The sequence below is a fragment of the Calonectris borealis genome, chromosome 1 (assembly GCF_964195595.1).
Source record: "Calonectris borealis chromosome 1, bCalBor7.hap1.2, whole genome shotgun sequence".
In the NCBI taxonomy this organism is placed as follows: Eukaryota; Metazoa; Chordata; class Aves; order Procellariiformes; family Procellariidae; genus Calonectris; species Calonectris borealis.
In genome coordinates, this window is record NC_134312.1 from 116,782,361 (window position 1) to 116,798,050 (window position 15,690).

The 15,690-nt window shown below is 43.3% G+C and overlaps 1 protein-coding gene across 1 annotated transcript in view; it reads left to right on the forward strand.

The window, feature by feature from the left end:
- Nucleotides 1-15,690, forward strand: part of EVA1C (eva-1 homolog C) — a 40,194-nt gene that overhangs the window by 17,288 nt on the left and 7,216 nt on the right. Inside the window, exons 3-5 of the mRNA XM_075171218.1 lie at nt 1,783-1,906; nt 4,949-5,101; nt 15,547-15,690. Of these exons, the coding sequence (XP_075027319.1) occupies nt 1,783-1,906; nt 4,949-5,101; nt 15,547-15,690 (421 nt within the window). The remainder of the gene's footprint in view (nt 1-1,782; nt 1,907-4,948; nt 5,102-15,546) is intronic.

Here is a 15,690-nt window from a genome sequence, read left to right on the forward strand (position 1 = left end):
AACAGAAGGTGACTCAGTAGGGGACAGCTATCTTCACTTACTAAAGATGTAACTCTATTTCACTGGCCTCTTCCAGAACCATCCCAATTAATGAGGAGTTATTTGTTTGACTTGCAACTCTGTAAAAGAAGAATTGACTGATAAAATTAAGTCTGCTGTGCTTTTCCTTCCTTTTTAAACTCTTTAGAGTGCACTTAATGCTCAAAAAGTGTTGGATGCAAGTCCTCTTCTTCTACCAACGGGAACAAAAAGGCAAGAGCGTTACAGGATCGCTGCAATGTGCTGCCAATGTGTATCATTTCTGCTTGGGAGGGATGGCTTCCAGGGGTGACAGGAGAGATTCAGCCACTGCCAACTCTCTCAGCCTGGAAACAAGAGTGCTATCACAGTGGTAAATTTGTGATTTGGCCTCTTGGTATGACTGAGACCCCTTCTGATGAGAAACAAGGCAAAAATTCCCATAGATTTTATGGGAGTACCTAAAACTCTCAGAGAATTGTATCTTACAGTTACTTCCATTAAGAGCGGGGTGACCCAGAGACAACGCCCTCCTTATCGCAGCCTGCTGTGATTTTAAATCTTAAGAATCCTGGGCACAACAACACAGACTATCCAAAAATACTGTGTAGAAAGCCCTTTCTAAACTGGGCTTTGAAGGTGAATAAGAATTTCATAGGTACACTGCTGCATTTAAACTGGTTTTTTTAGGTGCTTTGGCTTGTGACTGTGTTAAAAACTGGACTCAGACTCATCTTGGGCAATGTCTTCATATTTTCTATAGCTACAGCACCGAAACCACTGACGAAGTGGGAACACTCATGTGAGCACTAGGAGTACTCAGTCCTTTTGGTGGACATGGAGAGGGCTCACGTGAGCCTTGGCATATAACGCTGCTCACCTTTTTATTGTCCTCCTCTGTTGCCACTCCCAGTGAAGCAGCACAGTAAGACCCATGGTATATTGCTAGGCCAAAAAATCTGGGGTAGATATGGCCTTAGAACAGCATTTAAAAAAAAAAAAAAAGACAAGCAGGCTTAGGATAGACAGGCACATCTGTGCTATCTGATCAAACCAATTCTGAAATTTGTTCAAGTGGCAAGTCAAGTAAATATCTGATAACGTGTGTAACTGCAAGCAAGAAGTAAGTGCCCCTTAAACAGGAGGTCCTACATATGGCTTAAATCTAGGGTTGTGCTTAAGTGTCACTAAGCACACCGAGTCATTAGTCAGAACTCTTTCAAGTGAAGATATTACAGAGCACGATCAGGTAAACTTAAGTAGATCGAGATGAAATGATTAAAAAGACATCTTTTTGAGTTACCATGCTTCACCTGGACGTTGCACCCCCATAAATGCTCTCAGGAGCGTGTGAGTGCCTGAGGCACACGTCAGTGAGGAGGCTGGGGGCTGAGCGCGTTCCCACTTGCTCTGGGCTCTGCACGGAGTGCCAAGCACCACTGAGGCTGTGGTGGCACACAGCGGGGTCCGGCCGACTGGCTGGGGGGCAGAGGGAAAGTGACAAACAACAGCAAATTGGTAACATCCTAAGTTGCCGTGGGCATCGCTGTGATGAATGTCTTCCCATACGCTTGGCCGTGACTCAAAGTCCAGTAGAGATGTGGCTTAAATCCAGTGATACAGATGTTTCTTACATGTTTATAGCCAAGAAGTTGTGAAGGAATGATTTCTGTCCTCTATAGAACAAAGTACAACTAAGTGTTCTCATTGCTGTATAGCTTCATACCTTGTTTTCAAGCCTATCCTTTTTGCCCGTTGTTCTAGAAAGTACTGGATGAATGCCAAAACCTGAGATCCTGCCAACTCCTTGTCAATAGTCGGGTTTTTGGACCTGATCTGTGTCCAGGGACCACTAAATTCCTCCTTGTCTCCTTTAAATGCAAACCTAGTAAGTAATCCACATCAGGCAAATGTGTTTTTGTGTGTGTTTTGCTGTTTGTTTTAGTTAAAATGCCGCTGCACAAGGCTTTGCATAAATCCACGTGCAGTTTTGAGACTCTTAGATTAATAGCAAATTGTTTTTTTCTGCTTTACCTTAGCTCTCCATTGTGTTTACAACTTCATTGTGCTTGTTGCCAATTTAATGACCGGTGTAGTTTGGCAGAGTCAGATGTCAGACATAAGACTAGAAAGGAAGAATGTTTTGGAAATTATTTTTAAAGAGCTGGCAATGATAATGTCCTATTAGAAAGATAGAGCTGAACAGGAAAAACAGATGCTTGGACTAAGGATCCAAATGATGAAGATCTCATAGTAAGGAATATGCAAAAACACTTAAGAAGGTAGGACCAAAGCTTTCAAAGATCCTCTGTTAATATCTCCCATTTATAGAAAAGTGGCTGGAGGATACACATGCGTGGCTAACTTTATTACAGAATTTCCTTGTAGAATCACCTGTATTCTATGCAGGTAATTGACGTTGATATGTAAAGGGACAAATCCTGCCTCAAAGAATGCACTTTGTAAACATGAGAAGAGTGTGAGAAAGATTAAGACAATCATCATGAGGTTTCATTTATTGGTGTTTTTTAATTGTTTTTCTTGTTGCTATTGTGTATGAGAACAAGCCTCAGTAGCCCAGGGGCTCAGCTTTTTTTGGCAGCTCATCCCCAGTGTGGCTGAAGTAGGTCCCAAAGAAAATAGTTGAATGATGATTTATGGGTAGGTTCACCAGCCAACTCAGAAATATCATCCCACAACTAAAGGAGAAAGCACAAAAGAGATTTTCTTTAATCAGAGCATTAAGATAGACATCATTGGTGGAGTAGGAACCGGGGTGGCAAGCAAACTGAAGGGCCAATTTATGCAGAGTATTGAAGTCAGAGCAGAGATACGGGAATGGAGTAGGCAGGTGTTACCTTTGGCAAAGCACTGACACAAGAACTCCCAGGGAGGTTTATTAGGCCAATCATCAGGGGGAAAAAAAATGTCTGAAATTTAACATTTTTATGATCTGTTTTATTATCTTATAGTTTAAAGATTTTTTTTTTACATATTACTGCATTATTAATAGTAGATGGATTTGAATATCATAGCTGTGTCTGTGTCATTCAAAATCTGTTTTTACTAATCAAAAGTGGTTTGGGATCCTGTTTGTTACTTTTATAAGCTGCTTAATATTTTTCCCACTGGAAGTGAGCTACTTTGAATATATAATATTCTCTGTAATCTGGATTTTACAAAAGCTGGTGAAACATGTATTTAACAGCAAGTGCTGCCTTCAGAACTGAGGAATAGTCCAGTTCCACTGCAAATTACATGATTTCATGTAACAGGACATTTATATTGGTAGGTAAGATACCAATATTGTTAGGCTTGGCTGTGGAAAACATCCTTACTTAGGAAATCACTCGAGTATAACTTTAAGTATATTTTACAATCTCCTTGCCTTCAAGTGGGCACTTAAGCAATTGCCTGAATCCCTTAGTTTTTCATCTATTTAGAAATACTGTATTTTCCTCTGTTGCTGTATCTCCGCAGAGGTCTCTGTTGTATTCTTACCTTTGTTTTATACCACTTGTGGGTTTTCTTCTGTTGTCTGTACTTCCATAGCCTCTCCAGCAACCACGGAGCGCGGCCGTACAGACAAGGCTTTAGGCTGTCAGCCCTTGGGTCAGAGCCTCTGTTTTCTTGGCATGATCCTCATGGGTGTACGGTGTGGCAGGTGCTTCTGCAGAAGTAACAATCTGCAGCAGGTCAAGTATTTTTGAAAATCACTCTTTTTAGACTTAAACTTGTGACTGCTGATGAGCTGGAATGGAAGAAACTGGACTAGTACCAAGAACATTAACACATTTTTTTATCTTTCTATTCTAAATGAAACAATAATGTTTTCTCTATTGAATAGATCGGAGGTTTTTCTCTCTCCAGTTCCCCTAGCACCAACACCTACTCCACTCACAGGGATACCACTCAGTAACAATAAGGTTTCCCTTTTCTCCTGCTCAGCTCAGGAACCTCCTTTTCCTGTTTTCACATTTTTGAAGGACAAAAAAATGGAGCAGAGTAAACTCTTCTCCCTGGCCTTATCTGCAGTGAAAAGGTTTGCCACCATACCTAGACCAGGTAGACTTGAGCGGTAAAGCGCTGCAAGCAGAGCGGCTGCTTAGGCCAGCAAGAGACCTCCTTGGCCCGACGGCAGATTTTAACGAGTTGCCTGGGAGGGATAAGCCGTGCTGTCTGGAAGACGATCTCACTGGCTTCCCACCTCTGTGCTGAGAGCGCTGCCAGTGCGCCTGTGCCAGCTGAGAAAGGGAGGGGGTGTATTTTTCTCAGGCTCCTGATTCACATGGTTTTGTCAGGAAAAACTTTCAAATGAGCCCTTGCTGGATAGTCACGCCCAGGGAAGCCCGCTGACCTTGGTGGAGCCATGCAAGTATAGCTGAGAGCACTGTCTGGCTCAGGACACGTAGCCCGTCCCCGTGCCTTTGTGCCTCCCGTTCTTCGGCGCTCGCTCAGTGCTGTGTGCGGTGGCACTGGGTGATGCCAGCCATCCCCATGATTGATGAGTGGTCGGAGGCTCTCAGCACTCAGGCGGGGATCTGAAGTAGGCGTAGAATGCACCATTGTCCCCGGGGAGAGACAAAAGGAAAGGATGAGGCTTCTCCTACTGAGCAGCGGTGGAAAGCAAGCCAGGAAATCAGGCGGGAAGGGGGGAGGCTGTTCCTCTGGGAGAGGAGATTGGCAAAAGTTAACTTTTTAATTCCTTTCAAAAAGGAGCCGGAGGCTTTGGGTAGTCATGTGGGAGCAATTCAGTTGGAGGAAACACTCCGCTTTGCTATTGGCTTTGTCTCTGGTTGTAATAGTGCCACATATCACTCGCAACAGAACTTGCAGAAAAGCTGTTTTCTGTCATGTTGCTATTTGCTATTAACAGTCCAGCCGAGTAGATTGCCTCATGCTACCATATTGTTATTTGCTTCTATTTTAGCTGAATACAAAACCAAATCAGCATGTGAAAACCAGGAACTGAAACTCCACTGCCAGGAGTCCAAGTTCCTTATCATCTACTCCGCCACCTATGGCAGACGGGCACACGAGGAGAACGTCTGCTCGACAGAAGCGGAGCGCGTCCCTCCCTTTGGTATGTTTTTATGTTGTTGATAGACCCTCTCCAAACGGGTGCAGAGAGACGGGGAGAAAACTTCAGGTGCAAGAGCAACGGCATTTTGGAAGCGCCAGTGGTTGAAACATGGGAGAGATTATTTCTGAAACTCAAACAAATCGCCCAGTATGAGGGAGAAACATAGAGTAAGAAATGCAGCAAAGTAATAAACTTTCGTATAGTTAATCAGTCCTTAGTATGATTGACATCAAAAACTTGAGTTCTGTTGGCTGTCTTGAACTTAGGTGATATATACCAAATATCAGCTGTTTGCCTCTCTTCTTCCTCCAGCTTCTGACAATGATTAGGCAACCCGAGTGTCATGATACCTTGTCTTACTGTTACCTTCTTCTTTGATCTCTGTTTCTGTCAGCTCTTCCTTGCCTTAAATGCAGACCCTAAGGAGAGGGTCCACAGGTCAGGGTCCATTGCTTTAGATGCTGTTGTATGACCAGACTCCAAGGCTGTGGTAGTATACTAGAAAATCAAATGTGCCTGGAACTTCTCTCTGGCACCAAGTCCAGCAGGCAGGAATGTCCTATGTGTGTAGTACTAAACTCTTACCCTCCAAAGCAGGATGACTGCGTGCAGACTGCTTCTTGGGGCTGTCCCCTGGCCTGTGCCAGCTCCTCAGCTGCGATGGGGAGTTGTTGAGAGGATGCGGTTGGCCCGGCCCGGATGGGCGCAGGGACCATACTTATCAGAATGGAGCGCTGCGTTGCAGTGCCAGAAGGATGCCCTCTCACTGCTGATTTACTAGTGCAGGTGCATCCTGATATATATATTAATATATAATACTAATGTCACTATATTAGTAATGAATATATAAACAATACGTTAATGTTGCTATAATATTAATATTACTTTGGTCAGACTGTGAACACTTTCAGGCACAGGCCGTTCCCTTTTGAATAGGTAAAAGAACCCAAAACATCATAAGTAGTTGTATGGTCTACATCAATAACCAGTCATTGACTTCACTGTATAATCTCAGCTCTTATGTATGATTAAGGACTTAGGACTCACTTTTTATTGCTAAATATCTAAATTTATAGTAGCATGTGGTTGTGAGGGTGCTTGATGCTTGTATGGATAATATGGTCAGTGGTTGCCACTGAAAGGTATGAAGGTAAATTTTCATGCTGTGGAGAAGGCGAGCACAACATATGTGTGCTGTTCACATCCCTTAATACCACACAGGGAAGGACTAATGATTGATGCCAGCCCTGTGCAAAGGCTGAACTTTACTCCTAAGAAACATGCTACGAGTGAAATTTATAAGAAGCATCTCTGAACATCAAGAAGAGATCAATAATTAGTCTTAAAAGCCATTTGTCTGTAAGCCAATGTAGTTGTATAGACATTATTAAAAATGTATTGGCTGAAAATTGTAATGTGTTCTGAGACAAGAATCTATTTAAAATTGCCAGGTCTATGTTTCACACTGGCTATCTTTGTGCTCCTTCACACATATTTTAGCTCTGTTCTGTGGAGGAAACATTTTAGCAGATTTCTGACAGACCCATGCATCCTTCATGGTGGTGGCGTTCGTGTATGATGCAAAGCAGAGCAGAGATAGCTCAGTTGATTGAGAAAGCCTGCCATCATACTTATTTCTTGCACTTCATTCACCTCTGGAAATCACTCACTTGCCTCTAATGTCAGCACTTAGAGTTCACAGATCAGAATACTGCAAACCCTTCTTACTGGATAAAGTTTCCCAGTATAAATGGAGAAAGAATTTGCAGCAGCAACAAACTCTCTGCTGTGGCCCCCTGCGTACGGGCACCTCTTGAGCAACACCCTGGCTGTTGCTGGTTTTGTGTTGTATAAAGCAACCTAAAACTGTGGTAATAGGAGAGAGCATAAAACCTGAGACAAACACAAGGTAGAGCTATAGAAGGTAGATCCTTGTATAGATTTCCCATTACTTAATGAGAGTGCTTGGCCTCTTCCTGCATGGTTTCAATAACCCTCTGCAGTGAGTATAATTTTCAAAAGCACCTATGTGGCTTGGGAGTATACATTCAATTATCACAAAAGACTTAGCACTTAGGAGCCAAATGCAATTGACTCCAGATCTTTCCAGCACATACATATGTGAGTGGGTGCATGATTAAATTTTTCAAATGACTGTGTACCTTTCTCTCAGGGAGAGCAATGGTAATTTGAATGTCAACATGATTTTAACGATTTGAGACAATTTAGAAAACTCACTTCAGCTGCTCTTCATTCCTGAATCAGAGCCCACATGCTTGTGTATGTTTGCATCAAAAGCTAAATCTGCTCCAGCTCACATCCATTGTTGTTTCTACCCACGTTTGTGCATCTCAGCCTAAAGGCAGTGCTTGAGCCTTTCCATTTCTTTCGCTGCATCACAGGGTAACTGTGAGACCTTTTTTTAGTACTATGCAGAAGAGAAGTCATCTGTAGGTCCTAATGACAGGCATAGGAAGTCTCTGTTGAGCTCAAGAGTTTTGCATCTATCCATACGTGATATGGTCCTGCTAGGAGTACTGGGTATTGAATTAATTAGATACTTCTCTAGATTTTGGTGACCTCGTGTTACATGTAATACAGCTGACAAGCAATTAATGACTTTGGACTGAGACAAGTGTATTCTGAACTATTGCTTTTCTGTGAACAGTCTATCAAATCAGCTGACAGATTTTCGGAGCTTTGCTTCAAAGGGAACACAGGAAAACGTAAAATTTCTTTAGCATAAAGAAAATATAGGAATATATGGAAAATCTTCTCCATATAGGAAAGAGAGTATATAAATCCATCTCTGGTGTTGGTGATATCTGTGTGGCCTCGGAGCACTTGTAGGATCCTGAACCTCAGCTCAACATTTAGCATGACTGCCTCCTCTTGGAACTAGTTTTCCGAGCCAGTGCAATAATGTAAATTAGGTGCCATTTTCAATACAGGGGAGGAAGAAGAGCGATGGCATCACGGTGTCATCCCTGCTAGATAAAGCCTTTACAGTAGAGTTGTCCTCTGGTCTGGTTAAGTCTTGCTTGCCCTAGGCAATGGAACAGCTTTAGCATAAGACAAAGCCAACTGAAAAGCCCACACAGGATGGGTTATGGGAAACATACATTCAAGTCCCTGTTCTGATTCAGATAAAGAGAAGATTTGAATCTGGGTAAAGATTTGAACTGCTGAGTACAAGAAACTCTCTAATGTGTACTGTAGCTGATAAGACAGCACTACTTCAGTCCCAAGACTGATATGTAATTGTATGTGTAACTTGCACCTTTCATTTCAAAATGTCTCTTGCTTTTGTTAAAAACCAGAAACAAAAAGCTGCGCTTAGAATAACTCATCTTGCTCAATACAGTTTGGGGGAGAGGGAGGATTTGTCAAAGAATGTGAAATTTCCATGTAAGATCACTATTTTTCCTGTTTCTTACCACTTTCACCATCAAACTGAAATACAGTATTTTTACATGTCTCCGATCTTGCTCTCCGACTTGTCATCAGGGCCATTCATTCCTGTGAGTGGTCACCATTGCCCACTTCAAAGAACAGTGTGTAAAATCTTGTCTCCAGGCATTTTAGGATATTTTGCCTTCAGGAAAAGTTTCTTCTGCAAAGTAAGCTCCTACCGTAAGTAGCAGGGTTCATTGAAGCACAGGGAATTACTTTCATTCTAAGATCATTGCAGGAAAATAAAAAACTCCAAGCAGTGTCCTGCTTCTGCAGCTGTTCAAATGACTGGCACTGTTAAGACTGTAAAGAATTTACAGAAAGTAACTTCCTTCTTTTACTAAGATTATCAAAAACTGCACAAGAAAACTAAAACTTTTTTGGATGCAATTTTGCAGCAGACGGTTCTGCTTTGAGGAATCTATTGTGCCCAGCTCCAAAGCAGGAAACCATAGCAGTTTGTTCCTGTGTGAGTTGTTGCCCTTTCTGACATACTCTCTCTTTCGTATTTGTACTAACATGTGCATGAGGAAAGAGAAAATTTATTGGCCAAAAGAAGTTAGAGAGTTGTGCCAGAACAGGTTGCTGTAGAGAGTACAAGGAAGATTCAGGTCAACAAACACTTCTCAAATCATAAATTACTCCTGTTAATACATGAAAGTACTTGAAAGAAGGCTTGGTAGTGGGTCGCCTCTAGCTGCAACTCGCAAGCTAGAACACTAAAATGTCCTTCCCAGAAATCCACCTGGATGTGCATTGTCTGGTCAGATGTGCATTCCCTCGAGCACTAATGACCAGCAGAGCCCTAAATTGCTGGAAGGTAGGGTCCTTTCCAGCACGGGCCTCTCTTTTACCTGTTCCCACTTCTGGGAGGTTGAGAGGGGAGGTAGAGAATTCAGGCACTCTCATCAGAGCCTGCACCATGGCATGACATACCCTGGGGCTGGGTTTTGTCCTAATCCTCTCTTCCCAGTGAAATGGTATTCAGCTAAGAAGAAGGGGTGTTAGCAAGGCAAGAAAGAGAGATTTCCAAAATCCTGTAGGTTCCTTCCAGCCCAACAAGGCGTCATGATTTTGTTATGTAACAGTATTTTGTGATACTGTGATTCCTTTTTTTTTTCCTTTTTTTTTTTTTTGGTATCAGTATTGTGGACAATTCAAAGGGCCTACATCTCTTACTCACTAACAGTGATTGAAAAGCTTTTGGTTTCTTTCTCTTACCAAGAGATGTATACTCCTCCTGGCGTGAGCCAGTCCTTTGTATAAGTCTCTTCAGAGCAGATGTAAATGAAATAAAGGTGCAAAGGGCTATAGGCAGATCTGGAAATGCTTACACACTGAAGTTACTAGGTTCATGCTAGCTATAGACTTCTAGGTGCCATAAAACACAAACCATGTAAGTTGGGCAAAATTTAGGAAATGCTGGATATTGAACTACAGACACTTCAAGGAGCACTTAGTCAGTTAACAGAAACACTGAGCCCAGTCCTCTGCTGGGGGAAGAAGGAAGAGCTTGTAGCTCAGAGCTGCTACAGAGAAGGTGGTAAGTCCTTTCCAGACTGCAAGTATCACTGGTTCAAGGCCTGAGTATGCCCTTCCATCCCTGAGCATCATCTGCTTAGCATATATTTAGTAGCTAACTATGGGGCTGATTTCAAACACAAGCCCTGTGGGCAGCCATGCAAGTGGCAGGCTCCTGAATGGAAGAAACCTGAGGCTGCAGAGCAGTTATTTTAGTAACGCAGCATAGGACCTCTTACAGGGATGCCGTGAAAGAGCAAATGTGCTCCAGCTGTGAAGGCAGAGGGATGGCGTGAGCAGGGTAGATGCAGAGGCACTGTTTGTAGCAGGACCAGGGCTGAGGGTCGTGGGGTAGGTTGACAGCTCCCTTCCTTTGCAGCTTCTGCTGCTAGTGCCTTGCCACTTTGGGTATGGGAGACAACAGTCAACTGAATTTTATGGGTGCAAAAGTAAGGATAAAATCATTCAATTTTGCTTCCAGCACAAAAATCCTTAAGTCAACTCTCTCTGTGTGCAGACATCAGATATGAAAAGGCTGATTCCTTGTCCGTGTCAGCCTGAGGAAACTGGGATGCTTAGTAGGTATTTTGGGCCCCAAAAGGTGCCAGGAGGAGCCATTGCACCCCTTGGCCCCAACAAATCTTATCAAGATAAAGCTCCCCAAAAAGAAAAGATGTTCCAAGCAGGGGCAGGATGAGAAGCGATTGTTTGAAGGGAAGAAAAGAGCTGCCATGATTTTTAGAGTCCAGTTAACGTTCTGCTGAGATGAACAGGGAAAGTCACATTTGGCTGAGCAAGCATTGGCTTGAAGCACGCTCAGACACACATCACTTCATCCATTGATGTTTTCTTTACTAGCAATTCGGGGGTTTTCTCGTGTACAGTTTTTTCTGGCGTAGATTTTTGAACCGTTTGGAAAAGTAGACTTGGCACTCGAGTCTAAAATAAGCCAAGGAACTCCTGCCTGTGTACGTGCAGACCCAAATGGTGCAAAACAAAGCAAGGAGCGTTTGAGCAGAGGGAGTCTGGTTCCTGCTGCTGCCCTCCTGCAGCGGTTCGGGAGCTCCGCTTGTCTCTTGCCCTTGGTGTTTGTGCTGGCAGATGGATCCTCCTCTCTGTGCATATGCACATGCAAGGAGGGAAAGACCAGTTTGGGTTTTTTTGCAAAATACTACAGATTTTGAATTCTGAACTCAGAGCAGCTTGTAAATGAAACCAAGCAATGGGCTAATCTCATGCAGGCTACAAGGGCCTCACAGCAGGCACCGCAGTGAGAGGGGGAGAGAGGGTGCAGCTTTTCAGAAAGCCTTGGTGCTGTATTCTCTTCTAAGGAATGGCCTGTGCTGGCAGTAAGTAGTATTTTTAGCGTATCATACTGCCTTATTTACTGACAATACTTCGACCTGGAATATAAAGGTATCAGCAACACTTTTCATAAGTGCTGCTGATCATATTGTGTGTTTTTGCTAGAATCGGCGGTTCAAATGGCCTTTTTCTGATGCATAGGCAGGACCCTGTGTGCCATGCTCTTGCATAAATTACCATATTGTTATGGTAACTTTCTTTAGGAGTCTGCAGCCTTAGCTTACTCCGAATTCCATAGTTTCCCCTTGTTGATTCTTATCCCCAGAGCTGATATTTGGGCTCCACAAAGCACAAGCCATCCCGATTTGGTAGTGTGAAATCTTTGCTTTCAATTGATTTTAAAAGCAAGCTCCTTATTCTTTTGCGGATAGGCACAGCCCAGAAAGCATAAAGCAGCATAAGCCAGCAGTTTGGGATGAAAGCAAGAAGAAGCTGGGCTCCAGTATTGGAGTGACACATTGTGGAGGGGTTTCTTTTTTGGGTGCCCTGGTCCTTCACCAGCACGTTACTTTTTATGTCATGCAGATCTACATTTGAGACGCATTCCCTACCCACCGTGTCTTGAGGCTCGCCCTGTGCACAGTGATGCGGGAGAAGACAGCAATTAGTAACATTTGGAGAGGGTGTGACAGGACGCTGTTGCCAGCGCTTGGCACAAGACGCTCAGGCCAGCTCTGGCTGCTCCGTCACCTGCAGGTCTTGGTGGCAGGGTGGAAAGAAAGGGAGAAAAAGCTCCTACTGTCTCAGTTGAGAGAAGCTTTAAGAAACCAGAAGACAAATTGCTTCTCATTAAAGCCTGCATGATTTATGGCATGTCATTTGCATGCCAAAACTTCCTTAAACAAAGCTAATTAGGGAGCTGAAAGAGCCTTTCCTCCAGAAACAAGGCTTTCTACTCTAACTGTTAAATAGCTGCAGTCAGATTTGATAGTTTATTACTGAATTAAGAACCTCTCCTTGACACCCGTATCTCCATGCCATCCATGTAAGTGTCTGTTTCAAAAGATCCACCAGCAGTCTTGGTGTGTAGCAGGCAACTCTGGGAGAAAGGCGTGAAGAATGGAGTGTTTTCCCAGCCACACATTGCTGCCTTTTCCACCACGGCTGGTGGATGCCACCAGCCTTCTAGCATGCCGGGAACGTGCCTTTCAAGAGGCAGTTTATTTTAAACATATGGTACCAATTTAGCAAGCCCCATAAACATATGTGTAGCTCAAACATTACTTAGATATTCAGAAAGGAGACGCATTGCCTATTTATGTTCATCTCCTGATCTGTGATTTCTTTGGGACTGTTCAGTGGGACTGTTCACTCATTTACTCAAAATGCAGCACTGACTGAATCCTCTCCTCATTCAGACACTGCAGTAAGGCGTTTGACCAGAAGGAGGGTAAGTTATTCCTAATGCAATTTCTGCGTTGCTGCAGCTGGATTGCTATTAGACCCCAAGCAAGTTTGGTTGAAATTAGCTTGAACGTCCCTTTGGCACACACTGATCCTTCTGACTTTGGTGCAGATGCACCTCTGTAACGTCTGTTTGTGGGAGATTGCACAGACGAAGATGCAGCCTTTGAAAAAGTGGCCTTCGGTACCGAGTACACAGAATTCCTCTGAGCTGAACTCATTGCTCAGCTGGTATCATAGCTGCCGGGAGAGCTAGTGGGGAGATAGCAAGGACGCACATGAACCAGAGAGAAAAAAATTGAACATTTTTGACTGAATCACTAAAAGCCAAAATCCTGTTAGACCACAGGAAGCTGATCAATAGGGGTTTTTTGTTATACATCTTTCCAGTTAACTTTTGTGCTGTCCTGCAAAAGCAAGCCAGCCTTGGTTTGCATTTACTCACCTGTGATACCAGACAAGCCTTGGGAAGTTCTCCAAAAACTGGCCTGCCAAGAGCCTGCAGGCATACGACAACTGGCTCCTCAGGTAGAAGAGCCAAATCCAACATGAATATAGATGATAAGGAGCTATTAACTCCTACAGAAACATGAGCAAACATCTACCAAAGGCAAAATGAAACATGTACTCACTGTATCACTGAATTTGTAGAAAACCATCAGCACAACAGCCTCCTGTTTAAGACACTCTGAGGAGCTCCCAGGGCAGGAAATTTTGTCGAAAACAGAATTCAGTTTGCCAGATTGCTGTTGTGCTCCAAATCCATTCATTTATGAATCATCTGATAATTCCTCCTGATATTCTTCAGGTGTTTTCATACTTGCCAAAATAAGCTACTTGGCTGCCTAAAATGTCCACCCAAATATACCCTTACTCATCTAAAATTGCCGGGGACGGAGACTAAAACAGATGAGTTACTTAATCAGAACTATCCAATGTTTTAATTCAGCCTTCCCTGCCTGCCCAGCAGCCTCCCGGGACACATGGCTGTTAGGTTTTTAGATCGCTGAAAAGCCAAGAAAGAGTTGCTCTCCTAAAAATCCATGCCCAAAGGTAACCCACGAGCCCTTTGTCAAACAAACAAATCAGCCCAAATCTCCCACTGGCTCTGCTCCGATACGTGACTGACTTAGTGTTGGTGTCAGGGGATAACTCTAAAAATCACAAATCTGCCCCATTTTCACATATTAAAGGTGAATCTTCTTTGTCGAGAGCTCCAGTCTTAAACCTCCCCTTTCTTTCCAAACAAGACTGATTTGGGGAACCTTCGGAGTGTCTTTGCGAGCGCTATTTCGCCTTCCTCTGAAGAGGCACAAATGAGCTTCAGCAGTGGGAAGGTGACAAGGTGCCGTCCTTGTCTGAGTTTTGTTATAGGAAGAAGAACTGGTTTAATGCCCAGAGAAATATGTTTTCCGACCTCTAGAGTGTCCCTACCTTGGAAGACTAGCGTGAGAAATACCTGTCGTCCACAGAAAGTCACAAAATGTGTGAGGTAACGCTGACTGGAAGCAGACAGCTTCAGAAGAGTATTAACGTATACTCCAGACTTGTCATTTCTGCATACTTTCTGTTTAGAAACCAAAACTAAGGGGTGTTTTTGCTTTGTGGCTTGGAGTTTAGCACATGTGGATACCGGGAATTTAATCACATCTAGAGACATTCTTTTTTTAAAGCAGATTTTTTAAGGTTTGTCTGACACACACACTTTCCCACTCAAATAATTTCAGCTTCAGTGTAAAATCGTGCTGATCAAGTTCTATTATATTATAAATTGTGGTAGAAGGTGTAAGTCTTGAATAAAGAAATCCCAACTTCAAGTGTAGATGTTAGCAAGGCAGGTTGTCACACACGGCACATGCTTCTTGCTCGGTCCCCAGGGAGAGGTTCAGCAATCTGGACTCTCTTCATCTGCACAAAGTTGGGGTAGTTTAGGCTGCTTTGAAAACGATGGGGGTTACCTCACGTGATGAGGGCATGAAGGCAGTGCAGCCTAGATGCCGTTAAGATTGCTTTAGGCGTGCAAACTTGGCTTGTGGTGGCAGCCTTGCTAGAACAGCCTGGAATTTGGTATGGGGGGGAGAAGCCAAATGTTGCCCTGGTTAAATATTGAGCCTGTTTTGACCTCTTCGCCACGGCAGAATGGCTCCTACCAACGACAGGCATGATAAATCAAAAGCTACCTTTAATACACCGAACTTCACTGCAGCCCTAGCTGTTGTGACACACAAAAATTGATCTCACCTGACTTGAACTGAAATTAGGCATTCCGTCAAATCATCTCAATAACCCAGGGACCAAGAGAAAGACCTGCAAACAGCATTGCAGCTCCCTTTATTTGCACACTCATCTTGAGATCGAATAGGTGGAGAGCTATTTGAATGTGCTTATTTTTTCCAAGTGATCATGAAGGGAACACAGAGGTCTTATACTGGGCACCTCATTTGGAGGTTGACGTGAATCTTACCACAACCAGAGCATGCACCTGGAAGTCAGCGTGAGGTAGTTAGCTTGCTACAAGTTCACATTCTCGTTGCAGCTGACTTCCTTGCATTGACAAATCTTAATATGTAATTCTGAAATCCTGCTTAGGCAAACATATGCCTGAAATCAATAGCAGATTTGTATCTCTAGTCATGCATGTAGCAGCTATCATTTCTGATAACACCAGTGTTGTATATTTATGGTATGTATTTTTCTTTCAGACTGTTTGTCTTACACGGCGCTAGAAGTTTTATCAAAAAGGTGTTATGGGAAACAGAGATGCAAAATCATTGTCACTAGCCGGGATTTTGGAAGTCCGTGCCTACCTGGAGTGACAAAATATCTTAACGTCAGCTATGCATGTG